This window comes from Oxyura jamaicensis, chromosome Z (genome assembly GCF_011077185.1).
Source record: "Oxyura jamaicensis isolate SHBP4307 breed ruddy duck chromosome Z, BPBGC_Ojam_1.0, whole genome shotgun sequence".
NCBI lineage: Eukaryota > Metazoa > Chordata > Aves > Anseriformes > Anatidae > Oxyura > Oxyura jamaicensis.
Genome location: NC_048926.1, coordinates 36,164,371 through 36,180,248, shown reverse-complemented (window position 1 = coordinate 36,180,248; position 15,878 = coordinate 36,164,371). Strand labels below are relative to the sequence as shown.

At 39.5% G+C, this 15,878-nt stretch overlaps 1 protein-coding gene across 5 annotated transcripts in view; it reads right to left on the bottom strand.

The window, feature by feature from the left end:
- The window catches only part of ADAMTSL1 (ADAMTS like 1), a 471,240-nt gene that overhangs the window by 54,418 nt on the left and 400,944 nt on the right, over positions 1 to 15,878 (bottom strand). For all 5 annotated transcript variants that reach the window (XM_035310142.1, XM_035310140.1, XM_035310141.1 and 2 more), the window contains one exon: positions 6,349 to 6,559. In XM_035310142.1, the coding sequence (XP_035166033.1) occupies positions 6,349 to 6,559 (211 nt within the window). The remainder of the gene's footprint in view (positions 1 to 6,348; positions 6,560 to 15,878) is intronic.

Genomic DNA, 15,878 nt, shown 5'->3' with positions numbered 1-15,878 from the left:
TTGTGGTGGCTGATAGGTGGCTCCCAATTCTTCTTCTTAGCCCAGACAGTTCAATTCCATTTCTCCCTTCTCCTAGTAAAGGAGAAAGGGCAGGTTTTCCTATGCTGAAATTACCAGGAACTGCTTATAGTTTGCAACATGGAATTATGTCTGAAAAGTAGTAAACCACATGATGAAATATTAAAACATATACTAAGGCAGTTAAAAAGAAAATTATTTATAAAATCTTGGAGACATTAAAGGCCCTTCTCTCTTAGAGAGAGATATGCATAAACTTTAAAGAGAGCCTCATTTTTTAGGATATATGTTTGTCTTAACAGATAGAATGGAAGTGCAGGCTTGAACACTGTAACTAAAGATGTATTTATGTTCTGTTTCGTTTGTTCTCTAATGAGTAAAAATAGTTTCTGTCCCAATTAGAATGTTATGAAGCTCAAAAGCTTCCAAAAATTTAAGCAAGTAAAACAATACTACAGTTTTCAGCAAAAGAAAACATTTATTAGCCTTTCATTTGAGAACAATTCATTCCTGAGGAGAGAGTAAATCAAGAAAAATATGATTAAAAGTATTATTTCAAGATTGCCTAAGGACTGCCGTCATATACCAGAGCCAAAATGAGTTAGGCACTGTATAAACACAACAAAAGCATGTTCCCACTGTCAGTCAAACAAATCCCAGGAAGTCTCTCTGCCCTTCCATCATGACCAGATAAAAGAGTAAGACGAAACAGATCTTTTCTTGTTTCTTGCTCTTCAGTCACCCACACAGCTTTGTTTTATGAAAAATAACTTGTTACTCAGTGTCAAATGCTATTGATAAATGCCAGAGAAAGCCAAACACAGTAACAAGATTCCTCCTTGTCTGCAGGAACACTTTTCTAGTGTACTGTATTACTGCACCGGAGCAGTGCCTGCACCTGTCCTTCACTGGTCTGGGATCTCTCCTGACTTTTCTCCAGTGGAACCTTCCAGCTCCCACATTATTCCAAGGAAGGGGGTAGACCAATGGCAGCAAAGTCCACTTGGATTTACAGACAATATGAAGCAATAATTCTGAGAGGAATTATTTTTAGACACATTTATACACATCTTATTTAGACACATCCCATCTGAATAACGTGCTTGCTGTCTCTGTGTTCAGAAAGGTCTCACAACACTGTTACAACTCAGAACTGTGCTTGTGTCACAGGCAGGAGTGATGTGTCATGATTTCACCTCACCCACCCAAGCACGCAAAGTGTTTGCACCACGTCTCCTGACGTTCCTGCCTCCCACAGCTGCTGATCAGAGCCAGTTCCTATATCCCTCAGCACCCCTTTCAAGGGGATCTGGGACTTTGCAAGAATACTGACTTGCAAAAGAGATGCATCTCAAATCCATGGGTCCCAGAGGGATGCATCCATGTGTGCTAAGGGAGCTGGCAGAGGTGATCGCTGAGCCACTCTCTATCATCTTTGAAAGGTCCTGGAGAACAGGAGAGGTGCCTGAAGACTGGAGGATAGCCAATGTCACTCTGGTCTTCAAGAAGGGCAAGAAGGAGGATCCGGGAAACTACAGGCCACTCAGTCTCACCTCTGCCCCTGGAAAGGTGTTGGAGCAGCTTGTTCTGGATGCCATCTCCAAGCAATTGGAAGAGAAGAATGTTATGAGGAGTAGTCAGCATGGATTTACCAAGGGGAAGTCATGCTCAACCAACCTCGTTGTCTTCTATGATGGCATCACCAGCTGTGTAGATGGGGGGAGAGCAGTGGGTGTCATCTACCTTGACTTCAGCAAGGCTTTCGATACTGTCTCCCATGACATCCTGCTTGAAAAGCTGAGAAAGTGTGGGATAGATGAGTGGACAGCGAGGTGGGCTGAGAACCGGCTGGCTGGCCGAGCTCAGAGGGTGGTGATCAGTGGCACAGAGTCTGGGTGGAGACCTGTGACTAGGGGTGTTCCCCAAGGGTTGGTGCTGGGTCTGGTCTCATTCAGCATGTTCATCGACGACCTTGATGAGGGAATAGTGTCTGCCCTCAGCAAGTACGCTGATGACACAAAGCTGGGAGGAGTGGCTGACACACCAGAAGGCTGTGCTGCCATTCAGTGAGACCTGAACCAGCTGGAGAGATGGGCAGGAAGAAACCAGATGCGGTTTAATAAGAGCAAGTGTAGAGTCCTGCACCTGGGAAGGAACAACCGGAAGTATCAGTACAGGCTGGGGGATGACCTGCTGGAGAGGAGCTCTGAGGAGAAGGACCTGGGGGTCCTGGTGGACAACAGATTGACCATGAGCCAGCAGTGTGCCCTGGTGGCCAAGAGGGCCAATGGGATCCTGGTGTGCATTAAAAGGAGCATGGCCAGCAGGTCAAGGGAGGTGATCCTCCCCCTCTACTCTGCCCCGGTCAGGCCTCACCTGGAGTACTGTGTCCAGTTCTGGGCTCCACGGTACAAAAAAGACAGGGATCTCCTGGAAAGAGTGCAGTGGAGGGCCACAAAGATGATGCAGGGCCTGAAGCATCTTCCCGATGAAGAAAGGCTGAGACACCTGGGTCTGTTCAGCCTGGAGAAAAGAAGACTGAGAGGGGATCTCATCAATGTCTATGAATATCTGAGGGGTGGGAGGCAGAAGGATGTAGCCAACCTCTTCTCAGTGGTTTGTGGGGCTAGGACAAGGGGCAATGGCCACAAGATGGAGCACAGGAAGTTCCACGCCGACATGCCAAAGAACTTCTTCATGGTGAGGGTGATGGAGCACTGGAACAGGCTGCCTAGGAAGGTTGTGGAGTCTCCTCTGGAGATATTCAAGGCCCGTCTGGATGCCTACTTGGGCAGCCTGCTCTGAGGAACCTTCTTTGACAGGGGGGTTGGACCTGACAATCTTTTGAGCTCCCTTCCAACCCTTTCAATTGTGTGATTCTGTGATCTCCCCACATTGCTATCTAATTATGCCTGGTTCAGCAATTAGCTTAAGGAAACATATGGCAAGACTGATACTAAAGAAGACAATCCATACACCCAGTTCTGCCATTTAATCATTCCTGTTTTTTTTTATTTTATTTTATTTTTTTATTTTTATTTTATTTTTATTTTTATTTTTTCTGCTTTTCGCATATACTGGCATAAGTATTCAAGCACCTGCACAGTGAGCAGGAGTGCAAAATTCATCTAGGCTAAACCTAATTACACTTCAAACTAACTTTAACCAGGAACATTGTGTGACTGCACAGCACCTCTGGAGATTCAAGGGAATGGGTGCTACAAATAAGGAAAAGAAAGAGCTCCCCACAGCAGGTATTGACTCCTCTGTAGGAGTGCTGGGAAATGCCATCTTAAACTGCTGGTGGCCTTGGCTTCTCTTACAGGAGTCATCACTTCGATCTCTTCTGCTCATACAAAAATATGCAAACACTAATTAACACAAAGGACTGACGGTCCCCACTGAAAGCAGAGGGAAAGCCAACTGTCTCTCTGCATCAGCACATGCCTATGAGCTTCCACACATATGCATACACTGCACAGGATTCGGGCAAAAACACCAGTTTCATTGTTTGGGAGTCAGGGAGGCTGGTCTTTTCTCAAACTTGTGGAAAGAAGTTTCCACTTGTGGAAAGAAGTAAGTATCACTTAGTAATAAAACAAAGAAGGATAAAGGTTTATTAATGGATGACTCCTATTTGAGGTCTGCAGAGTAGATATTTATAGTGGCTTGTAAAAATGAAAGCTTATATCCACATTCCTCCAGAAACACACTACTGAAAACAAGATAAACATCCTAATGGATTTAGCTAAGAAATAGAACTGTTTAAAAATAAATAGCCTTGAATCTGCAAAGAGTTATTTTAAAAAATCGCCTGGAATGTTACAACACTGATAATTATCCTGTGTTTATCTGCCAGGAACACTGGGTCTTTTAAAGACATTTAATTCAGAGTATCCTCCCTTAACAAGCATAAAGAGCCGTAGAAAAAAAAATGCTGTGCATTGCAATTTTGTTTGTTTTTTTTCCTTGCTTAAAATTATTTTGAGAGAGTGCTTGGAAAAGCATGATGAACTCCACAGATGAGACCAAATAAATGGTTTCAAATGGTGCCACATGGGGAGCAGATGCTGCCCTCCACTGCCTGCAAAGCTTTCCAGGTACCTTCCTGCATGGCCCTCTGTCTCTCCACAGGTGGGAACATCTCTCACGGTCTCAGGGTGATGTGGAGACCTCTGTAAGGTCTGTAGGTTTATCTTCCCAGAAGCCTCCTGCAGGATTTGGGCTGCTGGAGACTCCCTCCTGAAACAATGTGCAGCCATGCTGGCTACCCTGACTTAGCAGCCTTGCTGTGTGGCTGGAGCTTGCCTCCAGATGAAGTCTCAGCTACCAACATCCCTTCCAGATGGTCTCTTCGCTTGCACACCCCAGGAGTCAACCAGCGGTAATAAGCACAAAGCGCAATGCACTAGCCTGTTGATGCAGGTTTTCACATGGAGGTCATCCACAGGAAACCTGTGTGAGACAGAACTGCCAGGCCTGGCTTTGCCACAGGGTGGACCTCTTATGCACACAGGTTGGTGCAAAGAAGGAAGACAGACATCTTTAAAAAATGAGATGATGGAAATTAATTTTAGTGGATTAGTTTATTTTTTCTTGCACTATACTGTTCTCAATAGAGGCAGATGACTATGTGTAGAGAAGAGCATTGTTTGCACCATTTTCTCCTGGTTAAAGGGAATCAAAAGAACTATTCAGTGGCCACATAATGAGGAGCTGAATATACAGCTGTCCTTCCTGCAAAGTGCAGTTAAGCAATTAATTAAGCCACAGCAGTGAAATGCAGCAAAAATCCTCTGTCTCCACCTAGTCCAGAGAAGACAGCAGTTAACACAAGAGGTGCAACCTGGACAGTCTTATTTAATTCCTGACTGATATGCTTGTTAAAGTCTTTACACTTAATTTTGCGCCATCCTCCCTAAGATCTCTTTCACCTGTCAACAAGATTGAGATCCTATTTGCAGATATAAAAAATGCCTAAAACATTACTTTAGACAGGCAAAAATGTGTGTGATTACACTGTTGAGGAAGACATTCAGCATCACATAATGAATGTCTCTTCTGACTGTTCAAATAAAGTTGCAGAAAATTGCTTTCTGTAAGGACTATGGCCAATTATAGGCTTTTTAACTAGCACAGGCACACCTTTTAGCATATGCTAACTTTATTATATTATGTGTTAGTAAAAAGCTATTTACAAATATAGAATTCATCTGTGGATACAGCCTAGCAATATTGAAAAGTACAAATAAGCAAATATGTGTATGTGAATATCAGTAGACAAATTAATGTTAAAGCATGAAATATAACTCAATTGTTTTAAACAAAGGACTAATGCCATAGGCTAGTTATCTAGTTTTGACAGAACATCAGGCTGGCATAAATTTTGGTTACTGGGAAGGCTGCCCAAATCCAGAGGTCTCCCATGAAGTACAGCTTCACAGATTTAACAGCTTCATTAGGTAAGTACATTAACATCTCCTTGGCTGTTAAGTCAAAGGCATATTTTATAGAGGGAGACTGGGAGTTATATGTAAGCACAGTGCCAACAGCTCATGGCTTTCTGATAACATGGAATGAATCCTTACACCCAACAGAACTGAAGGTTTAAATAGATATTTTGCTTGCACCTCCACTGTACAGTGAATTTTCCCATTCCTCTCAACAGCCCAACAGTATAATTTCTTCCTTCTGCAGTATCCTATCCAACATAAATACCTTTAAGTCTTTTGAATTGTGTGTTTTCATTTGCAACCAGATGGCAGCAAATAAACTTATTTCAGGTAGCCTACCAAAGAAAGAAAGCCTTGTATAGATCCATTGTGCAGACTGAAATTTTCAATATTAGTGTAAAAAGGCATACATTTCATGAAGTACCTCACACTTATTTGTGACTTTGAAGGATGAGCAGAGTTTCTTGCCCTAAACTAAATTCTTTGAGAATAGAAGGCATGCTCATCATGCTCCAGAGATCTTCTCTTCCCTGATTGTTGTAGCTTTGTATTCCTAGAAACACAGAAATTCACTGCTAACTGAAATTCAGTGACTCCAGCTGATGATCACATTCCAGATCTTTTTGTTTGGAACCTATGGTCAGCCATTAAAATTTTTCAGTAATCTTGCATTAGAAATAGCAATGGTCATTATTTGCCTCTGAAAATCCTGATTCAGTTTTCACTAAAGAGAAAAAAGCCACTTTTTCATTTTTTAATAGCTCATTACAATGATTAATGAATCCTCTTAATAGGCTAACTCAAAACAATCCACTGATCATGCATGTAATGACTACTTTTAATAATCATAAAATGAGATTGACTCATGCATTCTTACCTCTTGCCATTCTGTAGGATACCAGGAGGGTGGGCAGTCAAAGCGATTACAGGCTTGCACGAGGGATGGCTTAGGTTTATGGCACAATTCATCTGCCAAGATCACAGTCTCGTTAGTTTCTCTTGATAATAAGTGAGAACAGAAGACATCTCGTGTCTGTAATCCAACCCCACAGGTAAGACTGCAGGTGCTCCATTTCCCAGTCTCCCATCTGTGAAGGAGTCAGTAGAGAAAACCTTAAGCACAATATGAAGTAACCTTAATCCTCTCTTTTCAAAATGGCGGAGTGAAGAAGCAGTAAGTGAAAGGGATTTCTCCTCCTCTGACCAAAGTGACCCTTCTTGTAGCTGCAGGATGAGGTTAAGAAGAGTATTAACTGTTCCTCTGCATTTTTGGTTCTTGCTAGAAGCTCTTGGGCTTCAGGTCTCTTGGACTCCTGCATAAGAACAAGTTTTGTGTTCTACATTAAAAGTTTTTGATGGGCAGGAGCCTGGCTAATGTATTTCAAGACTGAATGGACTTCATTAGCTGGTTCTTTTCTGTCTTTAACCAAAAGAAAAAAAGTTAGTAACAATATTCATCAGAGGAATATATCGGTGAATTCCTGAGTAGGAATTTCTTCCAGAAGATTCAAGGGATTTCCTGGGGTTCCTGACAGGCTTTTCCTTGTTGTTGAGTTGGGAGTGCTATGGCCTTAAAAGATGCAACAGAAGGGCAGAAGGATACTCTTTATCCTCTGGGTAAACATCTGCTTCTGACTCAACCTTTCTCTGTGCTAGCTGTGTATATTTTGAATCAATAGAATTTTTCATATCTCAGTTTCAGTGTTCATCACAAGAAAACCAGATTTCTGGTGTTAGTCGTACTGAAAACCCCCTCTAATTCTGTCAGCAATACATAGAAAATTGCTTAAAATGTCAAGTCTCACTCTTGCACTCTACTAGAAGCAATTCAGAGATATACAGAAACACAAATGCAAAGAAGTCTTGTATTCAGAGTGAGAATAGAAGAGAATAGACTTCCCATCCACTTTAGATAAAACACTAGACTGACGTGGGCATACTCCTACATCCAAAATGAAAGTACAAAAGCCAGATACTGACACTTTTTCTAAACCTGAAGAATAGCTTTCTTGCCTGCATGATGTTACTGAAACTGATTGTCAGGGGAGTAAATTAAACATTCAGGAAAAGGAAAGCTCAGACAACCTGCCCTTGTAGAAAGCAAAGCCAGGCAGAAACTAAAAGGAGTGATTATGATGAAAGACACCCTCTGGCTCCAACAGGACTGAGGCAGACAATGAAGGAAAGTTATGAAACATGTCAGCAACAAGAAGCAGAATTTATGAAGGAGCTATGGGGAAAAACTCTGATAGTTTAGGATCAGCAGTCAATGGAAACAGCTCAGCATGTTTAAAATGCACCATGTTAGTAAACATTTTATGGAAAAAAAAATCTCATCCTACTCTTACAGAACTATTCTAACTTCTCTTTTTATTTTATAAAGTTGTACTGCATATTTGTTCCCTCTCTCTCAATAACATCCATAAACAAATTTAAAAGATTGTAGGTAACAAATATATTTTCCTCAGTAGATGATAATGCAAAGGCCGAAACACCACTCTGCTCCCCTTCTGTGCTCCATCTGTTGATTACTTTGTCTGTTTTTATAGTAGGACAGGATGTGCCCTGAGCATCGCTGTATACAATATAAATGACACTCTAGTTTGCTTTTAGACAATAACCTTGGTAGTGAAATCCACCTCCTCTTCCCTAAATGCCACAACAGTATTCTTCATTCTGCCATTAACAACCAGAAAAATGTATTTAACCCTTTCTAAAAATTAATACACCCTGCACAGTGAGGAATAAGTTGCTATGGCCACTTTCCAGGCTGTAATACACTGAAGGCCACTTAAGTTTGATACCAGGAGCTATTTAGCAGTGCAATGGAAGTGACATCTGGCAGCCAGTTAAACTAATCTGGAGTATGTTCTCCATATGAATGATCTTGGGGGATAGGTCTTCCCATATTTTCCCATAAAATTGTCAGTCAGAATTAATGTGAATATCAGCTACCCTTCAGTTTTTGGAACAATCTAAACTGAGATATTTGAGTAGGTGCTGAAAAGAAGGCATTTTATTATTTCAGAATCTATTTTCATACATGGTTAGTTGCCAAAGTTGCTTTTATTCAAGTGATGGTAATAGCTGTTGCCTCCAGCAACTCATTGTTTGTTATTGGTATAAGAGCACAATGTTTCTGTTGGCAGTTCACATCTCAGTGGCCAGCAGGCCACATAAACTCTTTGGAGATCTTGGCTTCTGCAGAAGAGGGTGACTGCTTCTTCTTCCAGAAAGAAATGTTACATTTCAATAAAGAGAAAGGATTTTTTTTTTCCTAATGTTTGAATTTTCTGTTGCAGGTTGCATCTGTTGCCCTACCCATAATATAGTTTTATTCACAATTCCTTCCAGCTGCTCTAAATAGGAGAGTTCTCAGAGGTCCTCAGGAAATATGAGGTCAAATTCTCTCTTACACTTGTGTTTTCATTGACTTTTTTGGGCTTTCATAGATACAAAGCAAAGAATGTAGAACAGAGTAGAGATATGCAAAGTAGAGTAGGGATATGCAAGTAACCAAAATCATAGATGATATAGATGATTGGCAGAATTTCACAGTCCTACAAAAATAGAGATCAGTGATAACCTTATTGAATAGAATCACAGGACTACAGGATTATTTTAAAATAGCTAAAGGTGATTGCACCACTTTATAAAATGGGTAGGAGAGTATGACTACAAGTAGTTTATAAACTGTCTTCTGTTGGAGATAGTAATTCTTTTATTTTTATTTTTATTTTATTTTTTTTAATACTGTCTTGTTGCAATAATACAGTTTTATCCTTACTGTAGAGTGTTATGAGATGTGACCTCAAATAATTCATCTCTTATTTCATATGGTCTTTATGTGCACATTCCTCTGTTTTTGTATATTTATTTATTTATATTTTTGATGACTTGGCCACACTGAACTGACTTTTCCAATCAGTATGACATGCAAAAAAAATAATTAATAATAATAATAATTTAAAGCAGAAGAATGGCATGATATCCTGTATGCAACTGATAATGCCAGAATTAAAATTCAAGTAGGATAATCTTACACTTAAAATGGTAAACAAGGCAGTTACAGGATCAAGCTAAGGAAAGCTCACACAATCGGGTTTGGCATCTTTGTATGCTGACTGTGGTTGTTACAGTGTAGACTTTAGGAAAAATTTGCATTCTTGCTCCAGCTGAAGTCATTGGTTTGGTACTTCCTGTATTGCGTACCAAAGCCCACTGAAAAGATTGCATGGGTTTGTTCTGGAATATTGTTTTGATCCCTCCTTCTTTCCCCACCACTAGTGCCCAAACCTACATGAATATGTAGCAACCTTTTAGCCTTTTTCACAGCAGAATTTTGGCATATCTGTTCCCATAAGCCCCTGGCTTGTCCTAGCTTAGGTCAATGATTTCATCACTTGTCTGTTTCCATCTCCTAAATGCCTAAATAGAAGTTATGTATTTAAGCACAACCTAGTCTTTAAAATATTTCAATTACTGTATTTCATTAAAAAAAAAAAAAAAAAGAATTAAAAAGGTAAAAGGAAAGTGTAGTGAGCAGAGGATAGTCTTAAAACTCAGATTATTTCAGGTATCATCACAAATTCAAAACACTAAACTGATCATAGAAACTTGGCACTTTCCAGATGAACCGTCTCCTGCTTCTAGCAGACTGTTGTGATGCCTCAGGATTTTTTAATTTTTATTTATTTATATTTACTTATTTATTTATTTATTTTAGGATTGGTGATTAGGACACATACATTTGTCTGAATGAACTACTGAACCTGATTTGACTGCTCAAACAGTGGTTTTCCTTTATTTATTAATTTTTATACACAATGTTATGTGTGGGGTCTAAAACTCAACAGAAGGCTGGGAAAAGTCAGACCAACCTGAGCACTAAATTTCTTGCACCTCCAGTAACTACAAAATAACCAAAATGAATTAATAGTGGTCAGATTTTAGGAAAAGAAAACACCCAGCTAGGAAATATAACAGTCTGTACATGTTATGAATTATAATTAGAATCTGTAATATATTATTAAATATTGAATTTATCAATAATTATTGTAATTTTTATAGGTCAATGAGTAACTGTAATTTTCTGGAACATACTTATTGAGTGAGTCAGGCTTCAGTGGGCAGTGCTTATGCATATGTTTAATTTCAGGTAAACATGCACTTTCCACAATTCATCATGCTCAGTATCTTTTAAAGCATAAGCATTTGCAGATCCTTTAAGTTAAAGAAAGAGAACAATTTTGAAGCTCCAAATTGCCAGAAAAAGGGCCAATGATCTGAAAATCTGTATTTATATCACAACACAATTACTCTTTACCATTAGTGTAAAAACACAACACAATTACTCTTTACCATTAGTGTAAAAATATTAGAGGTGCTTTTAAAAAATAGCTTAATCATGCCGTTTTCTTATAAAGAAAATTCTTTTGACATATCTAACAGAAATCTTGCCTGCAAATGATAAATTCAACTTTATCACATTATACCTCAAGGAGTTTCAAGTTTTGTGAGGGCTCACATATTCAACAGAACATAGTCTGGATACTTGAACCCAACGTCAAGCTGGTTAAAGGGAAAACAAAAAAGCCCCTAACACTTAATATGAGCGTGAGCTTTGAAATAGTTCTATCCAATTAATTTTATTTATAAATGAACTTTCCCTCTTTCTTGTGACAAGACAAAAAGTAGCAATGCTATATTGTGGCTAAGCAGTTTGGGTGAAGAACTGAGGGACTGTGTGAACAGAACCCTTTTCCTGGCTCTTCACCGGACTCCAGAGGTGACTGAAACCAGCACTGCTGAGACACAGGCTAGCCTGTGAGTTTGTGAATAGCCCCTCTGAGTACAATGAGAACACTCAAGTGCTCTTCTCCCACATTTCCCAACTTCAGATTTGCAAAGTTGTAACAATACTTTCTTTTCTCTCAGGTTTCTCCATGCTGTCTGCTTAGGCTGTAGTTCTGCAGCAGGGATGATCTCTTTCTCTGTCTTTATCTACTGCCTAGCACAATGGGACTCCCAGCTAGACAGGAGCCTCTAGGCATTAGTGTGTTGCAAATAACAACAGGGACAATAATGTACTGTTGCCTCAGTTTTGAAACTTCCTTCTCTTTTCTGCAGAAACTAGCCTCCACATAATAATTCTGCTAGCTAGCTAGACCAGAAAATGACACTAGTTATTAACCAGCTACTCATGGCAGGAGAGGCTGCTAGAGTCAGAGCAGCTGCCCCTGTGGAGCCATTACCTTTCAGAACAAAACACCCCTGCACCTCCATAGTCAGCCTGGAAAAAGTAAATGATGTAGGCAGAACTTAAAAAATATATATAATCTTGAACCAAAGCATCCCTGTGGAGAGAATGGCTTTGGATCAGTCCCTATATGCATGGTATATATGGTAAAAACAAAGCATTCTAAGCTGTTAGGTGCTGTAAGTGAAAGGCATTTTCGAGAGATACACATTGTATGTCCTGACAGAATCCCTTTAAGCACTGTCAAGAAAATTGAACACTGCACAGGAGAAGTAAACACCCTGCTACACAAAGACCTCACAAACTAGTTCTAAAAAATGAAATTATTGTCATTTTTATGTGGTTAAACCATATGAAAGTGATACGAAACAACTTTTTTTTATTATTATTATTTTTTTTCTAAAATAAACATTCATCAGTGTGGAGAGAGGTTTGCCTGGAAGCATCTTACTTAACATCTGACACCTGCCTGCATAGAAACATTACTCAGTGCACAAGAGAGGGGTGGCAGCTGTGTATATGCACATGCAATGGACTAAATCACATACTACATTAATATTGGCTGCCTCCTGTCCTTAGCCTGTGCATCCTGCATTGGATGCTGCATAGTGAGAAGTCTAATGAGAACACATACTTCTCCCTTTCTTTTCTGTTAGCGATCTGGAGCTGTGTTTGTGGCACATCTTCCATTTTTATTAGTGAGAAAAGCTTTCATGAGGCTTCTTTAGCAGATTTTTCTTGGGTTGAGTAAGTATCTTCAGTGTCAGGTCTTAAATAGCATTCAGAATGTGATACTCAACTTTGGGCAGCAGAGAAAATTAGTGTTAATTCTGGATGTGAAGCATTGCTTCCTCTGAGGCTACAGGACTAAGATGAGGACTCCAAAGTCAGTTCCTGGCTTTATAATCTAACTAGTTGCAAAGAAAGGGGCAAAAAAGGTAACAATTTAAATACAACCAATTTTCCATTCAGATGTTAAATTATTCACTGTAAAATCAGACTCCTTTGAAGTGAAGTGTGAGAGCTAAGAATGGATGGTAAAACACTGAGTTGTGTCTCTAGGAAGTAATCTCCCTACTTCCATGACTCAGTCTGTGTTAGAGATTAGAGATAACATTAGAAATACATGAAAAGTATGCACACATCTCAGAGGAAAAGTGAGATGTAACTAATATTTGAAAAAGCTGACACTTTATTAAGAAATAAAACGTAAAAGGAAAAGTTATTTTTAATTATGAGTAGCAACAGAAAAATAAGTCATACTTAGTTGTTGTCCAGTGCTAGTCCAACAAAATTTTACAGCCTGATTTTCAGTATTTCTAATGTGACAAGGGAGCAGAACTGCTCTGTGCAACAGGCAGGGTAAGATTTAGGGGGATTCTGTGCACAAGGAAGAGTAAGGATCTTTTCTTCAAAAAAACATCTTCCTTGCAAGTGAAGGTAATCCATTAAAAGAGAAGCCTATGCAGTCAACACATGCAAGCAGATCAAAGGCTCAATGAAAGTGCTCTGGGAGATGACAGAAGTGGCCTGCATTCACTCTCTAGGCTTCTTGGTATCAATGAATATTGCAGCTCATTATAGCTGAAAATGGCAGAGAGCCAATATTTATATAACAGAGCCAAATGGAGGAAAATACAGGAGGAAATCAGAGGTCAAAGAAGAACAGAGGGTAAATGGAATATGCAACAACTCTACAAATGGCAATTTTGGTTGCTGGAGTAACTTTCTGACATACTTCAAGCAATATATGGCTCCTTACAGTAAATAACTCTTGCTTCTCGTTGAACTGAAGGCAGAGTTCATTAACCATTAGATCGGGTCAGGAAAGAGAGTTTGTGTTTTTATGCCAACACTTTGAACAGTCGGAGGTTGTTCAGTGGGTCTTTCGAGGGACTACAGCAGATGAAGAATGCATCTGGGGCAACATGAATGGCAACTTCAGGTAAGTGAATTTGTTTGGCAGAGAACTGTTTTGAGAGATTAGCAGGCGTACTGACTACAGAAATGTGTCTCAAAGAAGAATTTTACGTTGTGTGATAATTGAGACACTGAGATAAATGAGCAATGGCTGTGTTTGATATAGGTGCACAGACCAGATTAAATATGATAAACAAATGCGTTGTTTTTTGGCTCAAGTTTAGACTTGGGCTAATGCTTCATCAACTTCTTACAAGGATGTTGTTCAGTGCTTCATGTGTAATACATTGAAACTAAGTCTTCTGTAACCCCTTTCAAAAATGAAGATGGTAAACAGCTGTGAAGCAGAGTACATAGTGTAAAGGTGGAAATCTAGTTAAGAGGTAATACAGGAAGGTTTGAGAAATAAGACAGAAGTGCAAAATTTGCATTTGTTGTAATGGCAGATGGCAGGCCGTGAATGAGTACTGCACAGTGGAACACATTTTGGGAACTACAGTGGAGCAGGATAATATCCCTTGCCCTAAACCTACACCAAGTAATGCAAAAACACAAGAGCCACTAATTTGCCAAATATATTGTGCCTACCAGTTTATGAAGTAATCTCACGCATTTCTTCTCTGAAGAAGTAGAGGGAGAGTTTAAGTTCAAACCCTGCTACCCAGATCAGAGATGCATTATGTCCAGGGCTCCCTATCTCTGTTCATGCTGGTGTACTCCATGCTTGACTCTGTCTTGTAAGCCAGGTCTTGTAAACCTTTTCATAGGCCTAGGTTTATGCCAGATGGAAAATGTTAAAAAAAAGCTGTTCTTGAAGAAGAAATCAACAAGCTTGCAGATACCAGAAGACAAAGAAAGAAAAAGCTCAGCAGGTGAGAAAGATGGGCAATGAACTCATCATTTGTAATCTGTAATATATCTAAAATGAAGCATTTTAAAAATGAGATTATTGGAAATACATGTAAATGGCTTGGAAAGAGTATACAAGAAACCTGATTTGCCAATCTGTAAGATCAACACTCATGAACATGTGGTTTTGTTCCACTGTGTAATGGGACTCTCCTCAAGTCCAAAGATGCCTTTCCTGAAATGATCAGTGCAGGAAAGAAGAGAAGGAGATGTCACTAGTCTGAATGGACAAAGAAAGCAGATTCATGAATGAGGCAGTGTTCAGACAACAGCAAGTGGGCTTAAGTAATTCTCTAACAAATCCAAGTTTTGTGAGCAGTACTGCCACAGAAACAGCAGATAACATGAGCTTCTTGCTGACCTGGCTGGCAGTATTACAGGGATAATATTTTTGTTAGGATGAACTGTTCTTGAACTATTCCGCCAGTGCAAAAGGTACAAATAGGCTGTCTTTCAAAATCAGGCATACATTTCTCTCTCTCCCTCTCTCCCTCTCTCTCTCTCTTTCTCAGCAGGGGAAGAGGAGAATGTATGTATATACTTATGGTACTGTGGCTGAACTTGAGAAACTCCCAATGCCTGCTTATGTTTGAGTGCTCTTTTTCTTCAGGGTTCTTTTTGCAAGACCCAATTTTTGCAACAGTTAGGCAATGCAAGAATCTTGTTCCAAGGGCACATCCAGACACAATAATGTTTCTTTAACTTCCCCTTTGAGACCCTGATGCTTGTATTGATAATCTATTTAGTAACTTACTCATTTTTCTGCAATAAAAAATAGAGCTCCTCACGTAGAGTGAGACTGTTCTAAACTCATTTGACTCCAAAATGAAACAGACATAGTTAAGTTTTTAGATTCATGGGAGAATCTACCAAGATTTGAGTCTAACCCAAAAGCACATGAAAGGTTAAAAATATATTTAAAATGATGGTGTCACAGACAGAGGTTACTACATATAAAATCAAATTTCTAATAAAACACTTTGCATCTCCACTCAATTAGCTGTATCAGTACAGATCTGTGTGCACAATGCAGGGTCTATAGAACGGCAGTTTAATACACTTCTCACCTAACTTTCTCTGAATGAGAAGCTGTTTCTTAGATCTTGGAGAAAATCTTGGCTTTAGACAGTACAGTCCACTTCCTCATGGGAAGAGGAATAAACTTGTCTGACTTATAAGAAAAACTTTGTTTAGATCTGGAGCTGTGACAGTGTGACTTCTATAAATGGTTGTAGCAGGCTGTAGTTGGGGTGGAGGTCTGTACATGCAGACCTCATGCAACAAGTGATAGAACAAGAAGAAATATCCTCAAGTTGCAC